Raw genomic sequence first — 21,659 nt, 5'->3', positions numbered from 1 at the left:
CAATGAGTTGCAGCCGCAGAAGCAGCAGCAGCAACAGCAGCAGCATCCCTCCCATCAGCCAGGGCCCGTACAGGCGCCACCCTCTGGAAACATAGATAATTGCAGCGACAAGCACTGACAAACACTGAATAATGTATGAAGAGAAGAGCGTCAAAGCGGCAGGGATAAATGCTTGCCCCAAATAAAAGCATGCCAGCAGCATAAACAGCTGCCAAGAAAGAGTTTGACGTCACACTAGCTAATATGGATTGCCCGTGTATGTAGGATTTGAGAGTGGGGGGGAAACAAATATGGAGTTAAAAGAGTGCTGCCAAGACATCCAGGGGATTTGCTAGTGAAACCAAGCGGAAAGGAGTGTGTAATTTTTTATTAACTGTCACAGCTTATGACTCATGTACCTTCTTTGTTCTCAGATCCCTATGTGAAGATTCACTTACTGCAGAACGGCAAGAGGCTGAAGAAGAAGAAGACTACGGTGAAAAAGAACACTCTGAACCCCTACTACAATGAGTCCTTCAGCTTCGAGATACCACAGGACCAGCTGCAGGTAAAAAAGCCATCAATGAAGACATCAGTGCAGAGCAATAAAGATGTAACATCTTGTAATATCAGTTTCATCAAGTGTTCGTCTTGAAAGAAGTAAACCCCTAATGTTGTATTCAGAACCCATTGACGTATATCTAGGTAGCAAGCAAACAAGACCAGATGGAGATTTTTTTTTTAAGAGAAAAAATAGAGAAAGAGATGAAGTGATATCAATGGAGATGCAAGGACGTGTAATTTCAGTTCTGTCACAGTGTTTATTTAGAAAGAAAAGGGCCTAATTTTGTATTCAGGACAAGAAGTCAGCAGGCAGGTTAAAATATGGTTTTGTAGACTCTCTCGCCCAGATATACTTACAGTAGGTATACAGGTTGTAGTTTTCCCAAAGCATAAGAGTTTTGAATGCTGTGTTTTATCTGGATGCCCAGAAATGCCGACTTCATTCGCAATAATTCACATAATCTATCTAACCTCCTCCAGTCTGATTCACGTGCTCGTGTTTAACTTGTTCACAGCCAAGTGTTTTTAATGACAGCCTTGTTTGGGCCAACGCTGACTCAATAATTGTTATGTTTGGTTTCACTTCCTTCTGTTTTTGTGGCTCATCTTATTTGTTCATTCACACACAGAAAATCGTAGCCGTGATTACAGTGCTGGACTACGACAAGATTGGCAAGAACGATGCCATCGGCAAGATTTTTGTGGGCAGCAAGGCGAAGGGTGGCGAGCTGCGGCACTGGTCGGACATGGTGTCCAACCCGCGGCGCCCCATCGCCCAGTGGCACCCACTCAGGCCGGAGGAAGAGGTGGATGCAGAGCTGGCCGGCCTCACTGCCAAGAAGTAAACCACTTCACACCTCACTGCTCACTCTCACACACACACACACACACACACACACACACACACACACACACACACACACACACACACACACACACACACACACACACACACACACATACGCGCACACACAAGCACACACACGTGCATAATGTGTATGTGTATGTGTATATGTGTGCATGCAGACACAAACACTGACACACACACTTCTGTACCACATCACCACACCGTCTCGTCCTCTCTCACACGCACACACGCACACGCACACGCACACGCACACGCACACGCACACGCACACGCACACACACACACACACACACACACACACACACACAATCACATCAACAGTCTCTCCCTTCCAACTTCTCACTGGCACCCTCAAATTGATAGACACTTTTCCAAATGTGCCCCTTCGGAAAGCAACACAAGACATGGACAGAGCACACGGTGGGGAGTCAGGGGGGAAAACACATGGACTCCTACAGTAATGCGCATGTGCACAAGTCAGTAAGATGCATCTGCGTCATGTCCCAGATACGCTGTCACCACAACAGTAGGATGTGTAGGCCCATGGTTTCCAAACTAATTTCTAAAAACGTGTCACTAGCATAATTAGCAACTTACTGTCTGTAGGCAAAACATAATAATAACAACAACAACAACAACAACACCAACAACAATATTATTATTAATAATAATAATAATAAAAAAATAATAATAGAAACTGCCATCAAAGACTCTGAGTCTGACTGACCATAGTATGTACTTTGATACACAGTATAGCACACACCTTAGTTCTACTGAGCTTTACCTTACCTCACCTTACCTTTCCACAACATGTAGAGAAAAAAGTAGTATATTCTACACATAGGAAATACCGTCACAGTTTAGTGCACCCACCATTCCTCTCTCAGTCATCAGCTGTTGTTCTCCACTGCCTGCAATCTACCACCTCTCCCATCCAACACACAGCAGACAGAATAGACGCTCGAGAACTGCGCCTCTAGCTCTCGAGAAACTTACAATGAGTTCTACTTCCGAAAAACAAAAAAAATAAAGATAAAAAAATCCTGTAACTGTCTATAAGACAACAAAGGAGACAAGCCTTGTAACATTAAAGCAATTCTCAACTGCCAGGGACGCCTTCAAATTTGATGTTTTTTTATTTTATTTCTTTTTTATTTCTTTTTGTCTTTGTTCCTTTTTGAGTTCACATGAAACTTGTCATGTTTATGCCTAAAGCACTTTAAATAAGTCATATTACATATTCTATTGTTTGTAACACTAGGAGTACCCCAGGAGTACACTAGGAGTACACTAGGAGTACAGTAGAAGTATGCTAGAAGTACGCTAGGAGTACGCAAGGAGTACGGTAGACTGTCTGCTTCAGGTTTATGTTGGGTGAAGTCAATCAGGTTATTAGCCCACCATCTACTGCCATTTTTTGTTACAGTGACCTCGGGTGGCTTATTACTCTTTATTGAACTCACACACACATTCTCAAGTAGTTAGCTAGCGAGACCACGTGCTAGGCTCTAGATATTTACTTAGTTCAAACCTTAATCTTATTCGTACGTTCTTCTGTGTCAGCAATAGCTGTACAAAAAATATATATATACATATTATTTTAAAAAATATATATGTATGTATATCTATCGCCTCATTCCTTAATATATCATTTCATTCATTTTTTTTTCTGTCTATTATTTCCCATGGGAAGTTAACTGAGGAGGGCACTGTTGCCTGTGATCTTGCATACACCAATTACCAAACGACAGAATCTATTCTATTGCACTACTAGATGTAACTGCTGGATGTGCTGTGGACATAGCTGAAGTTTTGCAACATTTTGTGCAGTTGTATGTGTGCATCAACACACACCAAATCAGACTTTTCGCCTTTTGTCCACAGTTTTTGTACAGTTGTCAAAAACACACCACAAAACAGCTGGTGATACCACTGATGAGCAAGCTTGTGGACCTTACTTAAGCGTGAGCATATTGTGGCAATTCATTTCTAATTTGGAATAATACGATTTATACTTGGTTGAACGTGTAATGTACAGTTTGCCAAATTTAATGGGTGTGGAATTTGCTTCAGAACTTGGAGGTTTGTCCAAGTCAATTGGAATACTCTGCCAATATTTTTCAAGATTTGATAACACAACTTATCGTGATATGTTTAAATACCAACTAAGCGATAAATGTTCTGAGTAAATATTTATGTATCGTCTCAACAATAGTTTTAAGAAGTCAAGATTCAAAATGTTGTTTTGTTCAAATGTTGCTAAGCACTGCTCCAGGCAGTTCGGTAACTGAAGAACTATTAATTAAAGTCAAGGGATAGAAAAGTGCAGTTTAACACTTAGATTCTTTAAATGGTTTATGTATCCTCTGGGACCATAAGAAAGCTATATTTATTATGTTAACCAGCCATTGATTAATGTTAATGTTTGTTTTAATTTATTTTACGTTAAGTCTCCCCACCTGCTACTGCAAGGGGTCATGGTCCTTCAGGAGAGACTCTGTCTTTTTCTTTGCGTTGGGTGTCTCCCGTCTTTTCTCAGAATCAACACAATAAGAAGAAAACACCAAAATGCAATCAAATAACCACATAGGTGTGTAGTTTTGCCTCTATATATGCATAGTTCCTACCTGTTGAACTGCATGTTTCTATTAAAAAAATACTATAAAATGAGCATGTTGTAGAGACAATGCAAAAAGTGTGTTGTGCGTTAGTAGGTGTCATATGTCATTTTAATAGCAAACAGGAGTGGGGAAAATGCACTGTATATTTTCTAAAAAAAAATGAAAAGAAAAGAAGAAAAGAAATGAAATGTGTATTTATTTTCCATTGGATGAGTATCGAGGGCGTATTGAGGAGAGAATGTGAATAAAACTGATCGCCAGTTTCTATCCAGGCCTGCACATCCATACAGAAAGCAGAGTTGTTCAAAACATACTAAGTGTGAATTCATGTAAGAAGACGTAGCCGCATGCTTTGTTGTTGAATATTTTTGATGTATTCGTTTCATTTTGTTAGTTTGTAATGACTTTTCTTTTATATCAAAATGATTTACAATGTTTGTGTGTCCTCTTGCCAAATATGTTCTTACAAGTGATGAATATGTTGATGAATATGTTGATCAAAGTCGAGGGGACTCCAAGATCTAACTGTAGGATGCTCATACAGAATAACAATACAGTATATTTAACATATAGTATATTGTATATGTTTAGATCTTATGCCTGTGATAGCACATTGTTGGGAAACACAAGTTAACTGCCATCATACTAAGTGACTTTATTACAGTTAATCATATGAGCTGGTTTACCAGTGGGGAATAAATAGTGTGGTTGTCCTCTGAGGAATCACACTTCTAGTATGATCTGTGCCAATGATATACCTATGTCGTCTTCACTGCCATTGTTTTGACATTATGTCATCAAAACAAGTAATTTTTTGGACCAAGTTTAATAGTGATTTTCACATTGGTAATATGCTTACCATGTTCGCACAAGGAGACCATCCCATATGGAAAAAAATGAAGAAGAATCTTAAACCTTGGAGTCCCCTTATTTTTAGCTTTTTTCTAACGTTTATGTTGATGTGATTTACTATGCTACAGACCACATTTTACTTACAGCATTTTACTAGCCAATATACATACATAACTGTGTATGTATGTATTAAACTTTGTGTGTGTGTGTGTATAAATGTATGTGTGAATGAGTGTTAACACGTGTGTGTTTGCAGACGTGTGGGTGTATGCACAAGATGACTGAGTGTGTGTGTGTGTGTGTGTGTGTGTGTGTGTGTGTGTGTGTGTGTGTGTGTGTGTGTGTGTGTGTGTGTGTGTGTGTGTGTGTGTGAGTTGTCGAGTGGTATGTGTGCAGGTGTGCGTGAAAACAAATTGTTGAATATAAAAATAAAGCCATAAGATTTGAGCACTAGTGCGATAGAGCTCAGTTGTGTAGATTTAATTGAAATGTTCATTCACAAAGGCCTGTGTGTTTCGTAAACATTCCATTTACAATATGTGTTCTGCTTTGGCCGCACGTGCAATGAATTATTATCCTCGACTATGGTACCCTTCCATTCCCTACCCCACAAATGAGGAAAAGGCTTCCAGCTTAATATGTGTGTTTATTTAACTATTTATTTATGAATAAAGTGCTTTGTTATTCTGTTACTCTTTTCGTGCCATGCATATTTGAAGACGCTTCTGTTTTTGGCGGGCCGTCACAAAAGTAGTTGTTGATCCAGCTCTGCCTACTAACGGTACGCAGAGTATGTAAGTTACTTTGGTAGTTCAGGATCTCTACAATGTGTGCCACCCATACATAGTAAATCATCTCTGCCCCATGTTTTTAGTGTCAATCAGCCACAAGCTGGTAACTCAGCCACGGTGGCACTAGTTGCTTTGATCAGCATAGGACTCTCTGCTGGTGTGTGTGTGTGTGTGTGTGTGTGTGTGTGTGTGTGTGTGTGTGTGTGTGTGTGTGTGTGTGTGTGTGTGTGTGTGTGTGTGTGTGTGTGTGTGTGTGTGTGTGTGTGTGTGTGTGTGTGTGTGTGTGTGTGTGTGTGCCTGTGCCTGTGCCTGTGCGTGTGTTAGCTTCAAACAATAAAGCATAGGCCCTTTATAGACTCATGGTCGGGAGCTGTGCAATAGCACTTCTGTCCAGTCAGCCAATGTGAGCATGGATAGAATTCATTTATATGTGGAAGAATTCCTAGATGTCAAGTGGTGTGACTTTGTGCAATTAGATGTTATTTATTTATTTGTTTATTTGGTTTATTCTGTTGGTGTTTCTGTCACGGTCAGATATGTATTGCTGTTTGTATGAAGAAATAATTATTTATACTCATGGTGGCCATGTTAAAACAATGCAGACGGTTGATTTGGAATGTTGCATCATCACGTGCATTGTGTTCTAGTAAAAGGGAACAGGGGCGAGGGACAGAGAGCTCAAAGTAACAATTAGCACATTTCTAATTAAATCATTGCTTTGTGTTTGTCTTTGCTGTCTTAATTTAATTTTGTGAAAAGAAACTGGGGGTGTAAAAGAAATACATATAGTATAAATATATATAAAAAAATCTATTCCACAACAACATTCCATCTGTTTTTTTTTTTCTTTCACCATTGCAATGCTGTGGCATTCAAGTGATCATGTGTTAGAAAACAATACATCCATCTAGTGAGCTTTCATTTGTTGAACACTTTCGAGTTCTTCTCAGTTTCTGAGACCAAGAACGGAGGCTTCAACGAGACATAAAAGCTTATAGCCTGATCTGCAATGTCTGTCAAACCGCAAAAAAAGTGCTGAAAACTGCCATTCATGAGACCACTTCTCTGCCACTGCGTCACCATTGATAGACTTAAATAAGTTACACAAAACCAGTTTTTTGGTTCCTCTGGCTAAACTGCCTTGTGCTTTATTTTGTTAATTTGACTGATTGTTTGTCGTTCGTTTGTAGGTTTAACTGTTTGTTTATTTGTTTTGTTTTCGGACTTCCTTTGAGAGGCAGAGGAGCGTATGGCATTGTCCTCCAAGCCTAGTTTCTTATTCCTGTCTAGACGTGCTGTGGTCTGTGTTTCCATGTCAGTAGTGTGGTGCCTAGTGTGGATTGCATGCTTTAGCCCTTGACTGGACACTTTGCAAAACATGTTGCTCACAACACCTTGTGACCAGAATGGTAATTCCAGGAACAGAAACCTGGCTATGCCGACCCTACATATAGTGATAAACCTGCTAATAGATGGCCTGCAGGCGTCACTTATTTGTGAAAATGAGGACGCCAGGCTCTTCTATCAGCTGATTTACCATTACCTCCTGGTTAGCTTCTGCTAGTTTGCTGGAATACCCGTCTGGTTTTGTAGTTGTGACGAGCATCACCAATCCTTGTAAAGACCTCAAGGGAACCAAATATCTCAACACGAAATCTAACATAACTGTTACAAGCTCTGTACTAAACAAATATGAAAAAATAAAGGCCTTTTAAATATGTTTGTCTCATTTGTGGTCATTGGCTAATGAGTTGGATGTCACATCATTTATTACTGTAACATGAGGTAACTGTAACTATTATGGATATTCATCATGCTATCTGTATTGTGGCACTGACAGGATATGGTGAATCCCCTCTCTGCCTGTCCGCCTGTGTCTGTCTCATTCTCTATACGTATCTCATGGCAAACACCAACCCTCAGATGAGGCTGCATAGGCCGAGCTGAACTGACTTCATGAACAACTCAATTGACTGATCAGGCAAACATAACAGCATTCAGACATCACACACATGCATAAGTGTGAGTGGCAGTGCGTGTGCATGTGCGTGTGCGTGTGCGCACACACACACACACACACACACACACACACACACACACACACACACACACACACACACACACACACACACACACACACACACACACACGCACGCACGCATGCGCACCAACACACACACACACACACACACACAGATTTGTTGTGTACTTGCATGATCATCCGTCATGCATGGATGCCGTACACATGTTCAAGTAACCATGACAGGCAGGGGGCAGCAAAGTTCTGCAAAAACAGGACATGAAGACCATGAAGACCAAGAAGAGAGAAGTATATGACTTGTTCATCTCTGGTGCTTTCTGTGAACTTTGAGCATCAGCAAAAGAGTAGTGTTGCCTACTTCTTCTGTAGTCTTTCTACAACAGTATGTGCAAACACTTACTCTGCAAATGAGATTGCCATGTTAATTACCACAATTATTCAACTGACACAGAACTGCATGAAAACATTTTATTATCAAGGCATTGAATGGATTTTTTTGCATTTTGCATCTTTTGATCTAAAGTACCATGCAAACTGATAACAAAAAGGAATCAGGATCTGGTGATCATATACTGTAGTGTAATACATTCTTGTGCATTTACATTCACATCTAAAGTGGAACTGTCGTATAAAATGCCTTTGATAGATAAATATTTAAGTGAAAATATATTACATATAGTACATATAGAAGCTCTAAGCAGACACCATAAATAATGAAACATAATCAATATCATCAAAAAGTGGCATGTGACCCCACCTCCCGCCCCGTCCCTCCCAAATCTCCATAAATGTTTATTTTGCAATATTTTCAAAATGTCTTTGTATGTGTATATGTGCTGTCTTGTAAACATGAAAGGCTTATTGAGAAACAAACATTTAGAAATGTTTTTTTTTTCTGGACTAAGAGAAACAGTTACCTTACGGTATGTGCTGTGTAAAACACACACACACGTGCATAGAGTCTCATAAAAACACATGCAGACAAACACACAGACAGACAGACAAACACACAGACAGACAAACAAACAGACAGGCAGACAGACAGACAGACAGACAGACAGACAGACAGACAGACAGACAGACAGACAGACAGACAGACAGACAGATGCACGCACGCACGCACGCACGCACGCACGCACGCACGCACGCACGCACGCACGCACGCACACACGCACACAGCTAAAGGCATCCTAGGCCTGAGATACCCAAAGTACCTCCAAAGCCTGTGTGATGTGATGTTGAGCAGTGCCTGTGAAGTGGTGAGACCAAGCCTGTGGCTGATCACCATGTGCATGGCTGGTCTACATGATCTCGAAGGAATTGCGTCTATTTTCTCACGCAAACCACAAACTGAAATTGCGTCCAGATTACGACGCATTCCCGTTGACACACATGCGCAGTGGTCATGCAGCTGTCTGTGAAAGGTTAGGTTTAGGGATGGTTTAAGGAAGGGCACACTAGCTAGACCAATCAGAAGCTATCTATGTGCACTAGACAGCAGGGAACGTGTCTGAATATAAACGCAATCTCGGATGTTGGTTTACGTGAGAAATTGGACGCAATTTCTCGAGATCAGGCTCAGCTGGTTGACTGATATGGTTCCATGTGGTATTCAAATATCTGGAGCTCCTATGCACAGCTAGTTTCCAGGTGCTGCTGAAGTGCAGTCATCAGTAATCCAAGGGAAACAAGAAGAATCACCGCACACAAGTGGATTTGATTTTGCTTCTTTTTTATTTCTTAATATTCATTTTTTCTTCATTTTTTTTATAAAAAGCAATTAAGTCAAGTCCACCCCTGTGCAGTGATTCTTCTTGTTTATGGCTAGAACCGTCTGCTAGAACCACCAAAAGGAGAAAAAGAAATAAGGCACACATAAACTGGAAGTACAAATGTTTCAGGCCTAGCCCATTTTGAACTGAACAAACGTTTCGGTCATTGTTTTCTCTCTAGTTAATGTTTTTTCAGCTTGAAAATACAATTGGTTTGCATCAGTCATTGTGCGCCTCGTATTTTGTCCCTTTTTGGTAGTTCTAGTTTTTTTCAGTTGACGCACCAATTAAAACACCTTTTACAGACAAGGCACAGATGCCAACTATTTTTTTTTTTTTTATTTTTTTTTTTTTTTTTTTACAGTTTCGCTATATCCACTTGGTGTGGCATGTACAGAATTGGTCTGTATTGTTGCCACTAAAGCTGTATGTTTCAATAATATTACAGGTTGAATATTTGGATGGTAAGTATTGCTTGTGCATTTCTGTCCCTGATTATTATCTAGCGCTAAAGAAACACCACTAACCAGTGTACACTTCCCCAAAGAAAAACTGACACACAAACTCTGACACGGGATAGAAGGTGTTGCGTGTTGGTCCGAGGAGTAAGTATTTGTGTGTGTGAGTGTGAGTGTGTGTGTGTGTGTGTGTGTGTGTGTGTGTGTGTGTGTGTGTGTGTGTGTGTGTGTGTGTGTGTGTGTGTGTGTGTGTGTGTGTGTGTGGGTGTGTGTGTGTGACTCTTGGTCATTGGCTTATTTGGATAACTTGCTGATGACACGGATCAAGGCTCCATTTTCATCCTTCAGTCGCTGATTGTCTGACTTGAGCTCATTCAGAACCTGTCAATAGGAATAAACAGAGGAAGAATGCACAGTCAGAGAACACCAGGACTTAGAGATGTCTATCCAATGATACAGTTAAATCAACACTAAGCATGCTTGGATAGTCTGGAGCCAACTTATGCAATCTCTCATAGGAAATGCGCTGTTTATGATTACCTCTTGGCATCTTATTGGGCATTACGAATAAGCTTCTGTCTGTTTGTCAAGTAGTGTGCGTCATCACCTTTCCACCCCTCCCACTAATTGGCTCCCTAGCTTAGACCTCCATTTTTGGAGGAGCAGGCATGTTGTCTTTCTGATCTGAATAATTTCCCAGGCTAATACTAAGTAGCTGTTTTCAAGCTTCAGATAGTGTTTATGATGTTGTTAAACTTGTAACTTGTATCTGTACTGCATAAGAGGCAATTCCACTACCAACCTGTAGGGGCAGTCAAACATGAACTGCTTAGTGTTCCTTTAACATGCATCTATATTCATAGCATTACCAACGTAAATTCCACAGCATGCAGTGTTATCCAACCTTTAAAAGAATGCACTTCCTGTGATTTAGTGAAGGTGCCAGTGGAGACAGCTGATCAAAACTTTCTCCATTGACTCGACTCTTGGTCCAGAACAGACGTTTTACAGATTTTTTTGTGCAAGTCAATAGTGAGGACTTGGTGTTCATCTGTAAACCTTTCGATTACTACTACAAAGAGTCGTATCAATTAGGTTCTTTGAACCGAGTTGAAAAAACACATAACATGCTCATGCCATGCATTGGGGGCCATTATAATCAAGACTTTAAAGTTTCATCTACAAACGCATACTGGCAATGATATGCATGCACGCCCACACACACACACACACACACGCACACACACACACACACACACACACACACACACACACACACACACCCACACGCCCACACACACACACACACACTGAGAGAACAAAGTTAACAGGCCCGCTATGTCAAAAAATAATTTGCCACATAAATCTTGAGAAAAATTTTCCCCGTTCTTTCTCTACACCCACATAGCACTCTTCTACTCGCTTCACAACCACATTCTCAAATCACTTTCCCACGTCACGAACAATTCCCAACCTCACAATCACAAACCCTTTGCAACATCACAGCCATACTTTCCCATGTAACATTCACAACCATTTTTCTTACATCACAACCACAAACACTTTCCCATGTCATGTTCGCAAACACTTTCCACATCACAACCACTAACACTCACTCACACACACACACACACACACACACACACACACACACAGACACACACACACACACACACACACACACACACACACACACACACACACACACACACACACACACACACACACACACACACACACACACACACACACACACACACACTGTATCTCCCATGCTGGTTAAATCACACACAGCAGACCCACAGCATACCAAAATTTGCAGATTGTAATAAAATTAGGTCTTCCAGGGACGCAGGCAGACAGGGGCAAGGGCTTTAGCATTCAGGTGAGGATGCTGACAGCTGGCATGTGTGCCTCCCCTGAACGCCTGTGATGAATGTAATCATATTCCTCAGCTGTGATGTTTTTAGAGCCAGCAGAAAACTATTTCAGGAGTCAGGACTGCTTGTCTATTATTAGGCCTGTATGAAATACCTGCTGTAGAGTATGAATGTGTGTACTATACAGCAAATAAGGGCCTTACTCTCATTACAGCAATTGGAAAACTATAGAAGTATTAATTAAAATCCAATGTGATATTTCTAATGTAATAGCGCTATTCAAATGTTACTATTAGGCTATTATTTAGTTGATGAATGTAAATTCAAATATTACTACTGTTCCATACTATGTATTTGGTTGTTATATAACTAATGAGCTGTCCTGCTGTGGGACTTGTTTTTCCCAAAACACAACAACTAGCTTCTATTCAGCGTCCTGACTGAGAGCTATAAATACCTCCATCCACTGTGGCGGCCACATGGGGAATTTCAGAAGGGGGTGGAGGGGGGTGCCTTCATCCGTTCTGGTGAAAGGAAGGGAAGTAGGAGAGTGCACGCGAGAGAGGGAGAGAGAGAGAGAGAGAGAGAGAGAGAGAGAGAGAGAGAGAGAGAGAGAGAGAGAGAGAGAGAGAGAGAGAGAGAGAGATGGAGGGAGGAAAGGAGAAGAAGAGAGCAAGAGAGGTATACTGTCCTCCAAAGGCAAAATGGGGCAGCAATATGAACTTACCTACATACTCTAGTCACGAGATATAGAGGCGCTATTAAGCCAATTTCAAGCCCAACCTCAGTTTAGACATAATATACTGCTACAGCAGCCTTTTGGGGAAGAGGGGAGGGGAGAGAGAGAGAGAGAGAGAGAGAGAGAGAGAGAGAGAGAGAGAGAGAGAGAGAGAGAGAGAGAGAGAGAGAGAGAGAGAGAGAGAGAGACAGAGAGAGAGAGAGAGGAAGAGGCAGAGATAGAAAAGTAAAAGGAAAGAGAAGGAGAGAATGAGAGAATGAGAGTGGGAGAGGTATAGAAAGAGAAGGGGAGGTAAAGAGATACAGAAAGCGAGAGACAGAGTGATAGATGCAGAAATAGTATGGCAGATCAAAGCAGCAGCAGCAGAGAGAGAGAGAGAGAGAGAGAGAGAGAGAGAGAGAGAGAGAGAGAGAGAGAGAGAGAGAGAGAGAGAGAGAGAGAAACAGAGAGAGAGAGAGATAGAAAAACAGAGAGACAGAGAGAGACAGAGAGACAGAGGGGGAGGTGGAGAAGAGAGAGAGAGATGCATAGAAAAGCAGCAGTGGACATAGAGAAAGGTGGAGGTGGAGAGGGAGGCAACGGAGGGCCACAACGCAGCTGTGAAGTAAAGTGGCAGAGACAGCAGTGGAGAGGAACGTGCCTGAGAGGGCTGTGCCGTCAGAGGCAGTGGAGTGGAGAATGGAGACTGGAGAGTAGTGGAGGAGGAGCAGCACTGGGCATGGCAGAGGAACTGGAGGGACATAGGAGAGGAGAGGAGAGGAGAGGAGAGGAGAGGAGAGGAGAGGAGAGGAGAGGAGAGGAGAGGAGAGGAGGAGCAGCGCTGAGCAGAGCAGAGCAGAGCAGAGGGGCTGGCGAGACGCAGTAGGGATGGGCATAGCAGGGGCACAGGGGAGACAGGAGATGCACAGCAGATGAGACTGGAGAGTAGTGGAGGAGAAGTAGTGGACACAGCAGGAGCACAGGAGAGGCACAAGAGAAGCCAACCGGAGGAGGGTAGACTGGAGAGTCAGGAGTAGTGCAGCAGCATCACTGGGCACAGCAGAGAGGCACAGCAGAGGAGAGGACCCATCGGAGCAGCAGCACTGGGCACAGAAGTGGATGCAGGAGAGGGCCCACCGGAGGATGAGGAGCATTGGGTGAAGAGGAGTAGAGGAGACAGCTGCAGCAGACCAGGGCCGAATGAGTGGAGAAAAGGAGAGGAGGAGAGGAAAGGAAAAGAGAGGAGAGGAGGAGCAGCCCTGGGCATCATAGAGGCACAGGAGAGGAGAGGAGAGGAGAGGAGAGGAGAGGAGAGGAGAGGAGAGGAGAGGAGAGGAGAGGAGAGGAGAGGAGAGGAGTCTAGAGGTCCTCGGTCTCAGGCAGGTGTGCTATGTTTGCAGTGAGGCGGGAGAGGACGCGTAGCATGGCCCTGTTCTCAGCCAGGAGACGCTCGTTACTCTGACGCACCGCCTGCACCTGGGCCAGCGCAGGAAGCGCCTACACGCACGCACGCACGCACGCACGCACGCACGCACGCACGCACGCACGCACGCACGCACGCACGCACACACACACACACACACACACACACACACACACACACACACACACACACACACACACACACACACACACACACACACACACACACACACACACACACACACACACACACACACACACACACACACACACACACACACACAGCCCCCAGATAGAGATGGAAAATTAAGGAAAGAAAAAGAGAGAGCAAGGCAGAGGTTGGAAAGAGAGAGAGAACGGAGACAGTGAGAGAAAGTGGTGGAAAGGTGCAGAAAAACACCAGATATGGGGAAGAAGAGGAAGGGGCACACAGACAGAGACAGGGGGAACAGAAGGAAACGGTAAGGAAGAAAAGCAGAACAACGGATTGCAAACAAAAGAAAAGAATGTACACAAAGAGACATTTCCAAGGCACTGTTCCTTTGAACCTGGGAAACATAAGTTGTAGGTGAAAAAACCCACCATGCGGTGGTTAAAAAGTTTTCCACAATCACCTCTGGCTCTATACACTGTGTTCCATTGGAAGAGTGAAGAACAAGAATAAACGGGGAAAATTACAGTTTTTCCTGTTTGCTAAAGCACATTATTTTGTAACTTTGGCTGCTTTTGCGGAGCTCTTCACACAGATCCATAAACCTATAACCAAATTAGTCAAACTGATAGTGGAAAATCACTTTGCCCTCAGTTAGGAATTTATAACACACACTTTGCAAAATGTAGCAAAAAGCACTCGTTTTGCATCACTGTAAACACATCTCACTGCCTTACACACAATCCCCAAATGACTAGTGAAGAGTGAGAAACCGACTCGTGAAAATTAAAGGATCACAAGTTGCCGCGATGTGGTCAGTACGTGGTCTGCACATGTGGTGCGGCAACCTGTGTTTTACATGGATAACTGCCTGCAGTCCACTACGACAGCAGGCGTGTGGTAAACCTCAATCAGGCTCTTTGGCTGCGCATTAGCTGTTACTGTGGGGCTGACAACATCAACTGAGGCAAGCCAAAGACACCATGTCATATATACAAAACAAGATAAACTATACTTCCTGACTTAGTGTTGTGTGTGTTGAATGAAAACACAAGTTTGGGAACTTAAATGTGGTGAGTCAAGCTGTCATACAAATCTTGCAATGGTTTCTTTGATATTTTCACAGGCAGGCCTCTGTATACCATAGCACATGGTGGCAACTAGTCACATTACTCTAATTCTGATGATGCATGCGGTGTATGTGTGGGTTTTTTTCATTGGTGCCTGAATTCTTGGGGGAATTTCAACCCAGGGCAGTCAGGCTGGTGAGGCTGACTTGAACAAAAACCACTACTACTTTGTAGTACCCTGCATAGTGTGGACAGCTGATCCAGGGTACTACAAATTAAAATATACGTAGGTCTACAATGGCACCAAACAATGCCACTGCCTATGGAAGCTGGCCATTGTTGTCATCACATCATAACCTCACCGTGGGAAACTCACAATTCACAAATAGGACACAGAGAAAGTGATGTCGAGAGTGCAAATAGGCCTATGTTGAGTGAAACAAGGCACAACAACCCTATAGAGTGGTATTGCAAGAATAGGGACAAGCGGCAAGCCTTTTAAAGGACCAGTTCAGTCAATTTCAACATGCAGTTGTAATGCTCACACTACCCTGGACTTGTCAGTACCTGAGTTTTTTTTTCTTCTTCTTCAGCCTTTTCCGAGATCTTGGTCATTGTAATGGGGGAGCCCTATCTCACGCCTTTCGTAAAGTCTTCACAAAAAAAATAGATTAATTTTCGTGGTGCATTCACGTTATTGCCCGTTTTTCGTGGTAGGGCAACGAAACGCTGCCTATTCACTTGAATTGCCCCACTGCTGCTATGGTTATCCAAGCGTCTGCAGGGGCGGGGAGGGGGTGCTGACAGAACACTGCTGATATAGCCTGGTGAACCAGCGCCACACGCTGGACGGCAAAATGTTTTGTCTACGGGTGGGTCTGGCCTCGCATAATGATTCAATGAAGCCAGAATGCCATGAATCTGGCAAACCAATGCACAACGCAAAGATGTGTTTTGAATCAAAGCGGGCAGGGTTTTGAGGGAAGGTTGTTCTCATCAACAATCTTCGGATGTATTATGCATCGAGGCCAGACTAAATTAGACATCCACATTTAGTCTGGTTTATCAGGCTACTGCTGATACACTCGGGACTCACTAATTCGACGCCCTTTCGGCACTTACGCCTTATGTTCCCTAAACCTAAACCTAAACCTAAACCTAACCCTAACCTTAACCCTACTTAACCCTAAACCTAACCCTAACCCTAACCTTAACCCTAACCTTAACCCTAACCTTGACCCTAAACCTAACCCTAAAATGCTTGTTTGAAATGTTTGATTACCATGTGACGGTAGGCTACCGAAAGGGCATCAAACTAGTGGGTCGCTAGGCAACAGTCGGGCAATTCAAGTGAATAGGCAGCGTTTCGTTGCCCTACCACGTTTCGTTGCCCTACCACGAAAAACAGGCAATAACGTGAATGCACCACGAAAATTAATCTATTTTTTTCGTGAATACTTCACGAAATGAGTAAGATACAGTTGGAGCGGGGCAGCGCTTTGTTTACATTTCAAAAAAACATTTTTATTTATTCCTAAAAACATCCGCAAGGTTATACAACATCAGCAGACAACTAGCAAACAGCGGTACCTTTTGGGAAAATATTTGGAGTAGGCCTATGTTTTTTTTTTAAATGCCCACGCTGCCTCCATTAGAATAGCTCATATCTCAGAAAGGGCTTAGCCGAAAAATGTGGCATCACCGGGTACTGACAAGTCAAGGGTAGCGTGAGCAATACAACAACAGCATATTGAAATTGACTGAATTGGTCCTTTAACTAGATGACTAAGTGGTGAACTTCCTATTGTTTCCTCTGAGCCTAGTTTCCTTTGAGGTAAAAAATACCAATGGCTTCTCTAACAAAGCTTGTTATGCTTGAATAAAAAGGAAACGTGCTACTCTTAATTTTTCACAAAGAAGGATACTACAATGTCTTTAATGATTGAATAAATACGTTTTTTTGTAGTGGCAGCCGACAGACACACTTTCTCTCTCTCTCTATGAGAAGTATTAGAAGGGCGAGGCAACAAGCGAACAATGATCTCATCATAAGACTATCATGACACTTTGTTTAGCAAGAGAATGAAAACATCTGTCTTTTCTATCTGGAAGTTTACAACTCACTCTGGGTGAACTTAACCAGGCTTGCCGCCAACCCCTGTTCTCTTGCAATGACCCCCCTGACCAGTTTGTTCCTTTTTTTGCAGTGACTCGAGCTAAAACAGTGACTGACTGGAATGATGAGCTGCGCACAAGGGAACAATCGCAACAGACCCAGACACTGTGTTTGTGCAAAAACAACCACCCAGACACTGTGACTGTGCAGAAAACATCCTTAAGGTGCACCAGTTGCAGTGGGAGAGAGAGAGAGAGAGAGAGAGAGAGAGAGAGAGAGAGAGAGAGAGAGAGAGAGAGAGAGAGAGAGACAGAGAGAGAGACAGAGACAGAGACAGAGACAGAGAGAGAGACGAGAGAGAGACAGAGAGAGAGTGGGTGGATGGGTGGGTGGGTGACAAGCAGGCACCATCTGTGTTAGGCAGGTAGAGCATCCGTGAGCGAACACGAGCAAACAAACCCCCTATAACCTTGGCCACTCACCACGCTCCACCCCTCCCTCTCTCAACGATCCAATCAGAGCACAGCTCAGGGCTGGTAGCCACAGCGAAAGGTCTTTGGAGCCGGCTGCCGAGACAATGTGACAGGAGAGAGGGCGTGAAACTGCTGATCCGGTGCCAGACCCTTTGATGTTGTGCATGCCATGTGGGGACACTACCTCTGTGTGTGTGTGTGTGAGTATATTTGTGTGTGTGTGTGTGTGTGTGTGTGTGTGTGTGTGTGTGTGTGTGTGTGTGTGTGTGTGTGTGTGTGTGTGTGTGTGTGTGTGTGTGTGTGTGTGTGTGTGTGTGTGTGTGTGTGTGTGTGTGTGTGTGTGTGTGTGTTAATATTGTCCTTTAATCACAATCCTTAGGGGCCATTCACACCATAGAGAAATGTAACATTAACTGCACTGTGCAATATTACTGGGATACATCTACGGGCTATTTCATAAACTCCTATTAAAATCCACATTGTTGTCACATTCAATTAGCTATTCATGCAAATGACAAGACTGGGCCCTCTGCTCTCAGTCATCACAGTAATTGTTATAACTTCGGTTCTTGATGTGAACAACTCTTTATGGTCCTTAAATGCAAGTCCAGCGCAATCACGAGGGAAGTCAAGTGTTGTTTTAGCATATTTGGTCATATTCACCAATCCCAGCCAAATTTAGCCTGTTGCGATCTCCGCTTCGCTTATAAGCGGCCGGGCGGCCAGCTATGTGCAATCACAATTGGAATGCTGCAGGGAATTGTGGGAGCTTGGACTGTGTGATACTGTAGGAGCGCTGAACACACACGCTCCGCAATAAGCAGGGAGGCCCGGAACTAGGTCAGAGTGTCCTGCTGCTGAGTCTCTTTAGCCCTCTCTTTCTTCTTCCATTGTTTTTTTTTCCTTTTTCTGTCTCTTTCTCTTGTTCTCTGTCTCTATTGCTCACTCGCTCTCGCTCTCGCTCTCGCTCTCTCTCTCTTTCTCTTTCCCTCTCTGACCCCTAATCTCCCTCTGTCTGATTCCCTCTGTCTCCGTCTCTTTCCCTCTCTGTTTCTCTAACTCTGTCTCTGTCTCTGTCTCTCTCTCTCTCTCTTTTCCTCTCTCTCTCTCCACCCTCCCCCCCTCTCATTCCAGCTCTCCCTCTCTGGCAGAGGGTCAGATCAGTCTAGCTTGCAGGTAATGAACCCTGCGATCCTCTCTGCCCCTTGACCAGAGACCAGTCCCATTCCTATCTGCTATGCTCCATGCTAGTGCTAACTCCCTCTCTCATCTCAGGGTCAATTTAGAAGGGATTATCCCCCCCCCTGACTCCCCTCCGTGGCTCTCACCTTCAGCTCTTCCTCCATGTCCGATACCTTTTTCTCCAGAGCTTGTTTTTCCTTCAGAGAGAGAGAGAGCGAGAGAGAGAGAGAGAGAGAGAGAGAGAGAGAGAGAGAGAGAGAGAGAGAGAGAGAGACAGAGACAGAGACAAAGACAGAGACAGAGACAGAGACAGAGACAGAGACATAGACAGAGACAGAGGCAGAAATGACAATGACCAATACAGCAGATCACAGGAAGTTTTAAACTCACACAATTGATGGTAACATTGTTTTGTATTGGTGTAGGCTATAATGTTTTTTATGATTACTTAAATAATTGAAGCGTAAAAAATCTTTTTTTTCACATACCCTTCGTTCTGATTCATATACACCAGATCTTTCTGATATCCGGTCTTGTTTCTGAAACATCATCCGAACAAACAAATCAAAGCTGTTAACGTTCACACCGTTTGTTCACACACACACACACACACGCACGCACACACACATAGTCATGCATGCACACACACACACACACACATAGCACAATAAGAGTACAAAGAACAAAGACCACTTGTAAGTGAAGTCAGAAGTGCAATGCAGTGCTACAGTATTGGAATATATAGAGTAAAAGGGTGTACCAGTTCCACCGTTTCAGTGGCAAAGTTTTACTCACACCACAGTGAGACTGAGGTCAAACTCAGATTACCCACTGTAGCAGAGGTCACCCTGGCCAGTTAAGAACAGTGACCTCCCAAAGTTGCAACCTCTCGGAAAACTGGGATGGGACTAGGGCTGGGAATCGATCCAAATTTCTTGGATTTGTTTCTAATCCAGAAGGTCACGATCCGATTCGATCCACAATCCGATTCAATTCGATTCGATGTCGATCTTCTGTATTGCTGGGTTGTCACTTTAACCCATTTATTTCTAGAATTCTAAGACCGGCTATATAAACCAAAATATCTCAGCATTTGATGCCCACAGAAACATGACAGACCTTGGTATGAAAGAAACAAGCAGGAAACTTGGTATGAGAGAGAAAGGTGGGAAAAGACTGGCACTATTTACTTGAACAGGCCGTGTATAGTTGTGCATGTAGCCTACATGAATGTGAAAGAGAGCTACAGGATGTTTGTTGAGAAAATAGCGCCTATAATCATCGGCAAAAGATCGATCCACAAAGTTGTGAAACGATATCGCAATTTTCAATCGTGAATCGATATTGGATCGCGGATCGCGGATTGATCTTTTGAACCAAGACCTAGATGGGACGCAGATGCAGATGTACTACCAAGTAAGCTAAATCCTGTACCACTAGACATCAGTTACCCATGTTAGAGGTCGAATCTGGTGTGTACGAATCATATTGCAATGTTTGATTATAGAATTGTACATCTCTTTCTCTTTTTTACTGCCAATGTTTGTCTCATATCAAAGAGTTAGTGAGGACGTGGGCCTCCTGAACGTCTACAGGTGACACACAAGACTTGCCTTTACATTGATTGAGTATCATTCATATAGCATAACTGCGTTGGACTCATATCAAATAAAGACCAGAGGTACTAATGTCCCACACACTATAATCACATTTTCAAGTACACTACACCAGAAAGGTTAACTACAATTACAAATCTAAACCTTTCTTAGGCTTTTATATAATTAAACATTAAAAACAACTTCTGTACATGCCCCCCATATTGCAAGTTGAAAACTGTGTGGCTAATGTTCTGTCAATCTTATCCTGACGAAATGAAGCTCTACTAACCTGGTAAGGGACTTAACATACCTGTGTGACCTTCTGCAACTGATTTCGGATTTTAACCAGCTCCTGTTTGCTATCTGCAAGCCTGGATTTCAGTTTCTCATTTTCTGACAGGGCATCTTCATACAGCTGGGGTAGAAAGAATGAGTGTTACATTGTGGTCTGCAATTGCATGGTCTTGTCATTAAGAGTTTCTACAAGTAGTTTTATAAGTATATAATGTTTCCAACATAGTTCCAGTTGGTCATGGGTTATTGGTCATCCAGTTGGTCGAATAGTTCCACCTCTAAATTTCCCTTGCCATGGCCTTCAATTGCTCTAAGTAGGTCTGTGGGGGAGGATCACTCAATAGAGCCAATGAGAGACAATGGTGTTTCCAACATTATTACATGTAGGGTGATGAGACAGTGTTACTTATGGTGTTTTCACACCTGGTCCCTTTGAGTCATTTGAGGGAACTCAGACCTGTGACACATTTTCTGCACATACTATATCCAAGTGTACCCAAACCCCTCGGAAATGAACTGTACTGAGACCTATTTTTTGACCTGGTCTCAGTACAAGGCAAGGCAAGGCAGTTTATTTGTATAGCCCATTTCATACAACAAGGCAACTCAATGTGCTTCACAAGTCATAAAGATAGTCCTTGCAAATAAAAAATTACAGAAGTAATAATAATAATAATAATAATAACAATAGCAAAGTAGGTTAGAACAATAAATGTTAGAGAATTAGTAAAGAAAAAATAAAAAGCATAAAATCACAGTTGATACAAAAAAAGAAAACAATAGCAACAAAAACATAATAGGAACACATG

General features: G+C 42.8%; 2 protein-coding genes across 6 annotated transcripts in view; one reads left to right on the top strand and one right to left on the bottom strand.

Moving 5' to 3' along the window:
- Positions 1-1,425, top strand: part of syt2a (synaptotagmin IIa) — a 41,850-nt gene extending 40,425 nt beyond the window's left edge. Inside the window, exons 8-9 of the mRNA XM_063209395.1 lie at positions 414-547; positions 1,173-1,425. Coding sequence (XP_063065465.1) covers positions 414-547; positions 1,173-1,388 — 350 coding nt within the window. The 3' untranslated portion in view covers positions 1,389-1,425. The remainder of the gene's footprint in view (positions 1-413; positions 548-1,172) is intronic.
- Positions 1,426-8,170: 6,745 nt separating this feature from the next.
- Positions 8,171-21,659, bottom strand: part of LOC134457390 (protein phosphatase 1 regulatory subunit 12B) — a 27,503-nt gene continuing 14,014 nt past the window's right edge. Inside the window, exons 4-8 of one of the 5 annotated variants that reach the window (XM_063209393.1) lie at positions 20,867-20,971; positions 19,447-19,497; positions 19,105-19,155; positions 17,786-17,869; positions 10,238-10,327 (exon numbers count right to left, since the gene is read on the bottom strand). In XM_063209393.1, the coding sequence (XP_063065463.1) occupies positions 17,831-17,869; positions 19,105-19,155; positions 19,447-19,497; positions 20,867-20,971 (246 nt within the window). In that variant the 3' untranslated portion in view covers positions 10,238-10,327; positions 17,786-17,830. Of the gene's footprint in view, positions 10,328-13,054; positions 14,042-16,836; positions 17,870-19,104; positions 19,156-19,446; positions 19,498-20,866; positions 20,972-21,659 lie in introns of those variants that run through there. The other 4 variants (XM_063209394.1, XM_063209391.1, XM_063209390.1 and 1 more) reach the window with 4 other exon arrangements.

Source organism: Engraulis encrasicolus, chromosome 10 (assembly GCF_034702125.1).
Source record: "Engraulis encrasicolus isolate BLACKSEA-1 chromosome 10, IST_EnEncr_1.0, whole genome shotgun sequence".
Lineage (NCBI taxonomy): Eukaryota > Metazoa > Chordata > Actinopteri > Clupeiformes > Engraulidae > Engraulis > Engraulis encrasicolus.
Note: the sequence above shows the minus strand (reverse complement) of the source record. Positions and strands in the feature narration are given on the sequence as shown.